This window comes from Rhagoletis pomonella, unplaced genomic scaffold (assembly GCF_013731165.1).
Source record: "Rhagoletis pomonella isolate Grant_MI unplaced genomic scaffold, Rhpom_1.0 Rhpom_scaffold_00007, whole genome shotgun sequence".
Taxonomy (NCBI): domain Eukaryota; kingdom Metazoa; phylum Arthropoda; class Insecta; order Diptera; family Tephritidae; genus Rhagoletis; species Rhagoletis pomonella.
The window spans coordinates 12336590-12348960 of NW_023458561.1; the positions used below are offsets into that span (position 1 = coordinate 12336590).

Consider the following 12371-nt stretch of genomic DNA (forward strand, 5'->3'; position numbering starts at 1 on the left):
AAAAGATAAAGATAAAGATAAAGATAAAGATAAAGATAAAGATAAAGATAAAGATAAAGATAAAGATAAAGATAAAGATAAAGATAAAGATAAAGATAAAGATAAAGATAAAGATAAAGATAAAGATAAAGATAAAGATAAAGATAAAGAACCCCAACTCACCTCATTTCACTTCTACTCACCTCACTTGAACATACCTCATCTCCCCTCAACTTACCCCACCTTAACGCACCTTACTTCCATTCACCTCACATAAAAATAAAACTCACCCCAACTTACGTTATTTCACCTCATCTCATCTCAGCTTAACAAAATATATAACAAATAAATTTTAGTTCTGAATTGATGGGCCCAGGTGCACTTTTTTAAATTAACGATTTATATTCTAATTTGTTCGCATCTTCGTTGAGTAACGAATTGACTCACAATTAAAAATTATCTTTACATAAGCGCATTGTCAAGAGCAGTTTGGTTTACTTACCGAAATATTTGAGTTTCTTTCATACTTCGGTGCCACATTAGCCGTCGATAAGTTGTATTTTGAGCGGTCAGCTTTCGGTAAAGGACGAGCATAAACATAGCTGCTATACATATCATCAGACGAGGGTTGCTGAGTAGCGGTTGGCATACCCAAAATGGGCGCATGAGTAAGCCTCATTACAATGTCTTTCGGCTGGGCGTACGCTGAGGACATGTTTGTTCCACGATTCAATCGTCGCTGCTGTTCTAGCATTCTATCGCGTTCCCGCTCTCGGTCATAATCAAATGAATTGCAGTGCGGTAGACCATGTAGTTGCGCGTGGAAGTCATGCGAGGTTAGCGGAGCACGATCATCAAATTCAATTAACTGCTGATCTGGTGGAAAGGATCGTTGTCGGTATGTTTGAAAATCTTTACCGCCAGCTACAACAGACGATTGACGCATTGGCTGCAATGGCGGTTGATGGTAATTGCAATTGTGTGATTTCGACACGGAAGCATAAACGCTGTTGTCTGTATTATTGTAGGGATCTCCTTTAACGCCATTGCACGTGGCATTAGGAGTCGCGTAATGCGAATTTAGTTGATTTGAAATGTTGTAAGGGAGTGGATAACGATTGCCTGAAACGTTGTAGGGATGACAGTAAGCGGCATTTATTCCACAGTTATTAATACCATTATTGGAACCGCCACCGGACGCAACCACAGCTGCATAGGAAATGCTACTACCGCCCATACTTGCGCCATCCAGGCAATCATAAGGTAATTCGTAGACGTGCTGCGATGGCAACTGGTGTGGGAGTTTGTAATGATGTGCGGTGCAACCTTTCTGCTGATGATCAAATGAATGTCTATGTGGCAATTGCGGCACAGCTTCACTATAATGCTCCAAGCTTCGTGAGTGTTGCATGCCTGCAGGGGATACTCCATACGCAGCGGGCTGCGAGTGTTGGTATCCTGATATTGGGTAAGAAGGCATTTTGCTTTTCCCATTGTATAAATGATTTGGCACTGTTGTCGATGCTGGGGCATGAAGAGCACATGTGCCATAGTTGTCCGTATGCCTAGGGTATTGCGGATGCGATGGCATACGATTATAAAGAGCACAATTCGGACACTCCGAAGTTGTCGGAGTGATATTTAAAGTTTGTGATGAATGTTGCAAGCTAGCGTAACAATTATCTGCAAACCAAATAGGAAACGATATATATTTTCGATAAAATAATACTAATTACACCATACTCACCAACATTTATAAGTTTTTCCTTTCGCAGCCGCTTTTCTTGAATAGCATAAGCCAAACCTTTGATTGCTTGTGTGGATCCGCCTTAAAAGAATGAATTACTGGTTATTGAAAAGTTCGATGACACTGAATATACGCCATAATATAAAAAGCTTTGTTTATATTTACCAACAAATTTCTCTCGAAAACTAAAAACATCTTGCCAAGAACATGTCAGCCCTAGTGCAATCAATCCTGCGTAAATATGTTCCATTATTTGGCACTCAACATAAGCCGCCATTGCATCGCGCGATACGTTTGTTACTTGATCGGGGCAGATAGGACCATCTAGTAGAAGAATTTCATCAGAAACCTGTCTGTAGCCCATAGCCTCGAAAAGTTTTTCAGCATCAAACAAATTTGATTTAATTTCATGCTGATAGAAACCGGAATACATCTGAAAATAAGCAATTTGAATAAATCCTTTACGATTATTCCTTTCAAGTTCATTCAAAACGAACCTTTAACACTCTAAACTCTTTTCGCCAAGGTTTTGTAAACAAGTTATTTGCATAGTGACTGATGGAACGAAAGCCAATGATTGCTTTATACGCATTAAACTCTTCCATTTCCCGTATCGATTTCCTGAGAACGTGAGCAGTCTCGGGAAGAAAAAATTTACGATCATGAGGCACAATGCAAAGAAACTCCTTAAGGCAATCTAGATCCCAAGAAAAATTATTCCTTTTATAATAGCTTTTTAAATAAATGTGAATAATATATACTCTCTAATTTTTTTCCTTCCTCAATCTTTTGAATGCTTCCGTCTGTTTCCAAATATGTCCAGTGACGTTTAAGGATCTCCTCCCACAGGTCGGGAAGCATATCTCGAGGCATAAAGTCCGACATTGTTATACTTTACGTGTTCGTTTGCCAAAAAGTCTGAAATATTAAGTAAAATGTTGAGAAAGTACAAAATTTAAAGTCAGTTTTATAATCTACTTGAATTTAAAGGGCGATCTCCCAAATTAAAGAATAAGAGTACTCGCTTTGAGGAGATCTAGTAGCAATAAACGAGTGTTTTCGGTGTCGTACTCCATTATTTCTAGCTTAGGAGCAAAAACGGACGGATCCCAAGCGCATAATAAAACAATGCTGCTTAAGATATGATTTAGGACAATATTGTGCTAGTTTGATCGTGTTGATTTTTAATATTTTTTCTTCTGAAGGTGTTACGCATTTTCTATAATACAATGTATGTATTTCGCTAATATTTTTATAGGAAAGAAAATGTAGAACGCCCTCGGCAAAAAAAATCTCAAAAACTAAAGCGGATTTTAGAAATCTTTCGATAATAATAATATATTTGGCGCTCAACTAGTTTTGTATAAAGTTTGAAAATCGAATTTAGATGTTTTTTGTTATAGAAAATGATGTACTTTTATAAACAAGTAGTTTTTAAGCAAAAAACAAAATCGACTTCAATTCTCATATAAGAATTTAAGAGTACCGTTACTTTTTTCATGATCCAATGATTTGATCTAAACCAAATTAGTATGGGACCACCTCTGAGGTACCAACAGAAAAGAATTATGGAAATCGGTTAACGTGGTCCAAAGTTATGCGGTAACATACAAAAAAAAAATTAAAATATTCCGACGAATTGACAACCTTCTCATTTCTTTGAAGCCGGTTAAAACTGAATGAATGTTAAATACTTAAACTAAAGGAAAACTGTCAACGAATCTCACAAATGAATATACATTTACCCCTCTATTCTAACAGAGTCACAAAACTTAGCTCTTCACTGTTGTGATTTCTAGTACGCCGCAAAATGTATCATAAAAGTTCAATTTTAAGTGCTAGAAAAATTCACAACAACTTAATAATTTATTTTGTAGCGGCATATTTGTTGCAGCGGCAAACTTTGAAGCAGTGGTGAGCTAAGGTTTGTGACTTCGTTTGAAAACGGCTGTTATTGTTAACTTTTTAGTTTCTAAAATATTGAATTTGTTTACTTTTATTTTTTAACCGACTTCCAAAAAAGGACGAGGTTTTCAGTTCGTCGGAATATAGTTATATATTTTTATGTATGTTACCGCATAACTTTGGACCACGTCAACCGATTTCGATAATTCTTTTTGCATCGGAAAAGTAGTGTCTCAGAGGTGGTACCATACTAATCTAGTTTAGATCCGATCATTGGATCATGAGATATATATATATATATATATATATATATTTTATATGAGAATTGAAGTCAGTTTTTTTTGCTAAAAATTAAATGTTGTTTCACTTTTTAGTATGGCTAGGAACTCCATCCGGAATTTTTGACTATACGGATGATCTATATATTCGAATATCTAAATAAAAAATTAAAATATTCGGATATCCGAACAGTGTGCTGATATTTTCATATCCGAATAGTGAGATATCCGTATATCCGGATTTAAGTATTAGTAAATTTACCTTTCCCCCTTTTTGTAATAAGTTGTTACGAAATTTCATCATTAGAGACATAAATGCAATTTTTAGCATCCATGAAATCTCGGACGAAGATAGAAATTCGTTTCGTTAAAAATTAAGAAGATTTACGCTAATGCGTATTTGCATATTTTGCAATCGTATGTATGCATATGTTTATTTATAGTGTACATGTGCTCTTTACGATCAAATCGTGCAATTTTAGCTACATAAGTGCTTAACAGGGTTTGTTACGAATATTCGAACTCGCATTCACAAACGCGGAGCTTCCGCATTAATTTTAACATTCGCAATAATCAATGCGAATCTTTTGCGAATGCGAATGTTGTGCAAGTGCACCGATAAAACGTATATCTGGCAAACAAAATGATAATTTGTAGCCAATATTTTTTACCTTTGGTCGTGGGAATCCACTTTGATAAAAATGTATTTAAACATATTATTTCTTAAGCTATATAACCGAGCTATCAATGGGCAGTCATATAAGTTCCCACTTCTACTTGACCTTTGACTTACGTCAAAGAGAACATAATCCTATTAACAATATTTTTTTTTCCGTGCTTTAAATACCTGCATTTCTTTCTTTATTATGATTTTTTTGGACCAATCTTAAAAAAAAAAACTACTAGACGCAAAAGAAGAAAGTGTGCACTGTATATTCGTTTCAATAATTTCAAATGGGGCTCTTTGAGGAATTTATTTTTACTTGTCGGGCAATATTTTTTTATGGGGATATACATTGGATCCTTGGCTAAAAACTTCTGTGGTAAAATTGCCCCTTTGTAATTTAAAGACAAAGAGTAAGCTCCTTCAATAGGGATTTCCAACAGAAATGTTCAACGTCTGGCTATGAAGAGAATCCATGCTCAAATAATTAAAAGGCTATAGGTCTGACCTTTAATTATATAAGAATTACGTAACTATCTGAGATTCAAATATGTACTTATAAAAAAACGGGGTGCTTCTTTTTAAATAAGAATATTCTGATCCGACTTTGAAACAGAATTTTGTTCAAAATTTTCATTTCTGGAAAATAATAATTTTACAAAAACTAAAATCGAAAAACTCTGATGGAGTTACAGATTACCCAAATTCTGAAACAGCCAAAGGGATGAGAATTAAGAATTCTTTTTAAAAAGCTTTAGGAAAACCTGACACATCTGGTTTGGCTTGTAAGCGCTGTTTAAACAACGATATCGCCATTAAACTAGATTATAATTGTTTCTTAAAAATACTTGACATCTGCTCTGTTTCTTAAAAATACCGCATCCGCGGATGTTAGCTGTTAGATATTCGTATCCGCATTCGCATCCGCGGATGTCGAAAATTCCACATTCACAACATCCCTAGTGCTTACCTATCTATTGATATTTTTATTTTTACTGCAATTGAATAATTACAAACCGTTCATCCTGAGCTATAACAATGGTTTAGTACAACATAGAAATAATTATCAGTTTTTTGTTATTATTACATTTTTTACGATTCAATAAAAGATATTTCGGACTGTGCAGGATCCCTTTAAAATGTCCCTGGAGACTATTCTGAAGACCACTGTATTTCAATGTGATTGCTCCAATAATTTTGGAACAAATTTATTATTGCTCTACTCACTTCTGGTAAAGTAGAGAAATATTTTGTTCATCATTTAAATAAATTTTTAATAATAAAGGGTGGGTTGAGTGGGGTTATTATAGCTGGCTGACCGCTCCACAAAGAGCCCTAGTGATGGAGATAGAGGTTTAGTTAAGTAAATTCCAAGCATGCATCATTTAGGATGTCAACGCTTTTTGAGAATTTTAGTAGTGCTTGAAGCCCAAGTGTTGTCACGTCTTCAAGATTATTAAACTCTAAAGCTCCAAGACATTTCAATAGTTTTTTTTTGATAGCAGGACAATGGCATACGATGTGTTCAAGGGTCGCTCTTGTTGCCGTCCCCATGCATTTCCTGTAAACTTCACTAACAGCAATCTCCATTTTGCTTGCGTGCGCTGCCAACATGTTATGTCCTGTTATGACACCTATCATACGTCTCTTTGTGTCCAGTTTTCTAGCCTGCACATGACGTTAGACATTGGACAGGTGTTTAGCGCATTCCATCTCGATATAGTCTGCTTTCTCATCCGCTGTTCTATTTCGTTATAACGATTTTTTAGAGGTTTCAGAATGTTATTCTCTTGTTCTAGAACCAAGTGGATTCCGCTCATGGCAATCTCATCTACAATTTTGTTACCTGTAATGTCCTTGCCGGGGTTCCAATAAAAATGAAGTCGCCTGTTTGCTGCTGCCCTATTTATGGCATCCCTGCTTCTAAGGGCATTTTGTGACGTAAATTGGTATGAGCTGATAGCTTTACGCCGTGTCCAGCGTAGACACGAGAAATTCGGGGCGGGCGGTGCGGTGCGTTAAATGCGGGCAGATTACAAAACCAAACATATATTGGCAAATGTAGATGTCCAACATAGGCACGATTTTGCGTAATGCGTGCATTGCGACGTCCCCGCATCGCACGCATCAAACTCGTTTGATTTTCCCCGCAGTATCGTGCAAGAGATTTAGCAGTGAAGATGGAAATTCTTATATCAGAAATACATTTCAAAATGTAAATGAACAACTACAAAATTAAACTTAAAAAAATTCAATATTTGTGTTTTAATTACCCCAAAGTTAGAAAAAGCCTCTCTTCAACGGATATAAGCGGATATAAAGGATAAAGTTTGTTGTGCTTTTTTCAGTACAATGGTAAAAGTACAATTTGCCGATTTTAAGTAAAATTTCAACATCAAAAATACTTGTTCTACCAAACGCTCAGATCTCTTCTAGTACTTTTATTCTTAATCCGTTTACATTTAAGTAACGTTTAAGTATTTGCTACAAAACGAAATTAAGAATTGTAATTTTGGATGTAAACGTGATTTTGAATAGTAATGTTAGCGTTGTGCGTTATGGTGATTGCGAATTCTTATTACCGGCGGCTGAAATATCCCTCCTAGCTATAGAAGTAATTGAGCAATTCGGGGGTTGAAAGTAAAAAAATGTATGTAAATTTCATGCGTTGAAATTAAAAATTTCTATTGAGGATTTCCTTTTTATCGATAGTGATCTCATTTTATATGATTTATTTTCATTAATATGAACTGACCTATATAGTGTATTAATTTTTATAGCCGAGCGCACTTGCGCACAAGGGTATATTAATTTTGTTCACATAACGGTTGTTTGTAACAGCCAAAACGAATCGAGATAGATATAGACAACAGTATACATAAATGCTCAGAATGAATAGAGAAGTCGATTAAGGCATGCCTGTCTGTCCGTCCGTCTGTCCGTCTGTCCGTCCGTCCGTCCGTCCGTGTACACGATAACTCGAGCAAAAATTGAGATATCTCAACGAAATTTGGTATGTAGGTTTCTATTAACCATTCTATTAACTGTAACCACGTCCACTTCCCATATAACGGTAATTTCCAGAAATACGAAAACTGCGATATTTTAGTAACTACTGAAGACAATTCACTCAAAATTGATATTTACAATAATTTTCAGACGAAAAATAAGAATATTATAAATTTTTGGCAAATGGGCGCCCACTTATGGTAACATGTGTATATCTTGGTAACCGCTACACGAATTTCTCCCAAACTTGGCACAGTTGTTGGCCTTGGTACAGCATACTAAATGGCCGAAAATTAAAAAAATCGGACAATAACCACGCCCACATCCCATATAACGGTAATTGAGAGAAATACAAAATCTTCGATAAATCAGTAAATATTAAAGCTAATTTATTCAAAATTGATGCTTGCAACAATTCTTTACCAAAAAATACGTTTATGGTAAAATTTTGGAAAATGGTCGTGGCACCGCCCACTCAACACACAACAACTCAAAATAATACGTTCGTCAGAAAATGCGAAAAACTATTTCGTAGCACATACTAATCATATGGGCAGGGCGACTTTACCTTAGGTTTTTTAACAAATTATAACAAAAATTTGCTCCAGCTTTTGCTGAAAGGTAAATAAAAGCTCTGTGTACATTTTTAGTGCATAATTTCAAAAATGCCAAACTTTGAGCTGTGACTCTTTTGAAGACGGTGTGCGATATGTATCTCGGTAACCGTTCTACCAATTTGTGCCAAACTCGGTACAGTTATTGTGCTTGCCACATAAAAGCAAAACGTTGAAAATTATTGAAATCGGACTAAATTTACGGCCGCTTTTCATATAACGGTAAATTTCACCAATCCTTGAAACTGCCATATTTCGAAATCTAAGGACGCTAATTTACTCTAAGTTAATACACCCCGTCTTACCATCTAGCGGTAGGTTTCGGAAAGGTGAAAAAACATATATTAAATACTTGCGCCGGGTATTTAATGTTCGGCTCCGCCCGAACTTAGACTTTCTTACCTGTTTATTTTGAAATAAAAAAATATTTAGAGGTCGCTCAAAGTTTTTCGTGTATTTTTATATGGGAAAAATAAAATTTTTCGTAGAAATGGTACAGAATTCTTGAAAATCAATATTTTTCGATCGGAAAACTCTGGTTCTCTTCAGGAGACTTTTAATAATAATACTCAACCCAACCATTTTTAATATTATCGATTTTTTATTGGTCGCCCGCTTGCGATGAAAAAATGATTAAATAAACAGTTGGGTATTATTATTGGGAATCTCCTGCAGATAAACAGAGTTTCCTGGTAGAAAAATATTGATTTTTAACTATTCTATACCATTTCTATGAAAAGTTGTTTTTCCCCCATATAAAATATATGGAAAACTTTGGGCGATTTGAGCGACCGCTAAATATTTTTTGGTTTCAAAATAAAAAAAATTACGCAATACTATTTTTCGGTATAGAACAATCCTAGGGGGTGAGAGCATAACAATTCCGACTTTACTTTTTTACATGCATTTTCGGACCACCCCAATGTACAATGTATGAAGTATGTGTGGGTTAGGTTCCGAAAAGTATCAGTTTGTTCGAGGCTGGTACAAAAAAATGAAGGCGGCGTGCCACCACCGACCTTTACAGCTTGAAAGACCAAATACCAAGGAATTCAATGGTATGCTTTTCTTTCTCCTCCGACTACGGGGCTCCTCGGGCGAGCCTATTCAAAATGGGGAAAACATCGTTGCTTTTGCTCACAAAATGCCACAACTGTTTAAAACACAAAAAAAAAAAATTAATTGCTCGGATTTAGTTACTTATTAAACGTAGATGCAATATAGCACTTTGACTAGTTACTTTTAATAACAAATAGCCAAAACACGAATTAGAATAAAACAAGCAAGTTGAATTAAATAGCTATTGTAGTAGTTGCCAATCCACCAATATTCACAAAATTACAATCAGGTTAGACTAAGCCTTTTAAATAGTACATTTTCTTACTCATAACATAAAACCCAAAACACTCTACTTTAAAAACGTGCTTAAAGGATTTAATAAAAAGTGTTTAAGAATGAAAGATTTGATTTAAAGGCAAAAGAGGAAAAAAGTGTAGCATAGCGACTCCGGAAAATATGAAATAGTGGGTATGGTCCTCCTTTTCTTCCTGATATGAAAATTTTAAAATCTTAAAATAACTATATTTCGTAAAATACTGCACTGATTTTTACGAAATTAGTAACTGTGCAGGTGCCTTTCGTATGATATGCATACCCGGTTTGAAAGTAAGTCAGTTAAAAGAACAAAATTACCTAGCATTTTATATACAATCTGGGCATAGGTGCAGTATAGCTACGGTGACCATATTAACCAATGTACAATAAAGGACATCGTATGATAAAAGTACCTTACCCATATCGTAATTTAAATCAAATATTTACCAGTTAATTAACCAATTCCGAAACATGAAGCCAAATCCTTTTCAAGGACTTCGCCATCCTTTGCTGCCAAAATACATTTACAATAATTCATACTGCATGCCGAAGTCAGCACACAGTAGTTCAAAATTGAAATTTAATGTTCATAATTCACCGCAGCCTTCATTTTTCAACCAATTTTTACTAAAAACCAAAAAAAAAATATATTTTTGTGAACCTTTTTTATAACATTTCAAACATTTTTGTAATTTTTTCGTTTTGGGGAACCATACAATTGTTTTTAACTAGTATTTGTTATGTAACATTTATTAACTGGAACAGGAGAATACATTTTCTTCAAAATTGCCACTTTTTGATTGAGAGATGAGTGTTTGTGTCAGTGGTAAACACCGTACATGACACTTGGTGACGGTTATTTTCGATCTCTGCCTATGACCATAAGAGATATTATTAAGTTCTCTGAGCAAATTAAATTATTATTTCCTATTGAAGATTTGGTAAGATATTTCAAAAAGCATAAGTTTTAAACTTTAAAATGTGCGCATGTCTAAACATACTAACTAATTATTTTTATTTTTATACAGAGATATTATTGCCACCGACGCAGCGGGAAAATCCCACTGGAAAATTACACGACAAAGCAACAAATGTTCGTCGAAAAATCAAAAGGAGTTCGCAAGCCACGGATCCTGGAATCGATACAAAAACATGTCAAATAAACGAATAATCAAAAACGCTACCTAAAGGTATCAATTATGTGTTATGCATGGTTATATACATACAGTGGCGAAAATATAAACAGGGAAGAGACATTTTAGCATTATTTGGCTGTTTCCCTTTCGTTTATTTTATCTTATAAGTCCACTTCTAAAAAAAATTAATGAATGGTAATGTTAGTAAAATACAGATATTCTATTACTAAAATTAGCTTTAAACAATTTTTTTCAAAAACTGGACTTATATATTTAATTATATGAGCACAAGTGTATATTCATCTCAAGATTTTATTCCGTAACTATTTGATCGTCTTAAAAATTTTCAATTTTCAAATTTGGCGATGATGCATTGGAAAAAAGTGTGGCAAAATTTGGAACCATGGAGTATTGTAGAGCAAACATGGAGACACAATTTCTTTAAGAATGGAAGACGTTGAATGACCACTTTTTAAGCATTCAGTTGGTTATTCTTTGGTTAGAAAAATTACATTTTTTTTTACATACATACATGTGTATTAAACATCTTTTTTCTATATACATATAGATTGAAATTGACTTCGAAGCAAAATTCCCAAAAAAATCACAAAGCTTGTTGAATGGATGGCTTAATTTTATGAAGAATATATGTAAGTAGTTCCATATATGAAGGGGAAAAACATGTTTGCTGAAATTGAAAAAAAACCAAATTCCGGTAATTAAATATTTTGTTATACAGCCCGCGACAAAACGATGACATCTCAACATACTAGCAGACCCGGCGAACTTCGTCCCGCCCAAAATTAGTTTTTTTTTTACTGAAATATTTTGGTGCAACATTTTTTTTTACTGAAATATTTTGGTGCAACATTTTCACCAACAATTCACGTTCACGATTTCCGGTGATACATTTATCTGCTAATATTACGGTTTGGTGGTTGTCAGAAGGGATATTTCCATTATCGTCTTTATCCAGCAAACACAGTCTCTAACGTTAGAGAAATTTGGATTTCTACATTAGATAGCTAGGGTAATTCTCTAATCGTTCTCAAGTCGATGACGAAGTTAGAGAACTACATTAGAATTCGATTCGAGAACGATTAGAGAAACAACGCAAATTCAAACAAATGTAAATAAGCAATATTCCAAATGAATGAATCATAAATAATGTTTAAGTTCAAATAATTCATTATTATTTTATTTCAAATGCATTCAAAACAAATTTTACAAACAATGCGTGTTATTTATTAGCAAGAGAGCAGTTTGAAATTCACATTCGAATCCCATTAGAGATCAACATTAGAATTCGATTAGAGAATTAATATTTTCTTATAGTCGAAAACTATGTTCCATTTTTGTTGAGTCCGCTATGATTCTCGAAATTTTTTCGAGTCTTTCTCTAACGTTTGAGATTGGAGAATGTAGCTTGTTCTTCAATTATTCTCTAATCGATAACTTACCTAAATGTTTGTTGGGTAACAATCTAACGAAAGTGTATGTTCGTGAAGAAGTTCTTGAAAATTCTCCAATGATCTGGCGTTTCACAGCATGATGGTGAAGCTGTCCTTGAAACTGTATGGTATAGTTGGTGGCAATTTAAAAATTGGTGAGTATCGTTGTATTACAGAAATCCAATATACACAGACTTATTTTGCAAATTTTTTT

The 12371-nt window shown here is 34.4% G+C and overlaps 1 protein-coding gene and 1 long non-coding RNA gene across 3 annotated transcripts in view; one reads left to right on the plus strand and one right to left on the minus strand.

The window, feature by feature from the left end:
• Window positions 1-12371, minus strand: part of LOC118742335 (protein tamozhennic) — a gene marked incomplete in the record, with an annotated part of 52190 nt that overhangs the window by 19368 nt on the left and 20451 nt on the right. The window contains 5 exon segments of the mRNA XM_036474326.1: window positions 482-1662; window positions 1727-1807; window positions 1892-2159; window positions 2224-2423; window positions 2488-2644. Of these exon segments, the coding sequence (XP_036330219.1) occupies window positions 482-1662; window positions 1727-1807; window positions 1892-2159; window positions 2224-2423; window positions 2488-2611 (1854 nt within the window).
• On the plus strand, window positions 10692-11529 carry LOC118742336. 2 transcript variants are annotated; one of them, XR_004993366.1, is made up of 4 exons: window positions 10692-10760; window positions 11091-11204; window positions 11275-11356; window positions 11446-11529. It is a non-coding gene; the product is annotated as an uncharacterized LOC118742336 (long non-coding RNA). The 2 variants fall into 2 exon arrangements; XR_004993365.1 differs by having other exon boundaries at window positions 11275-11492.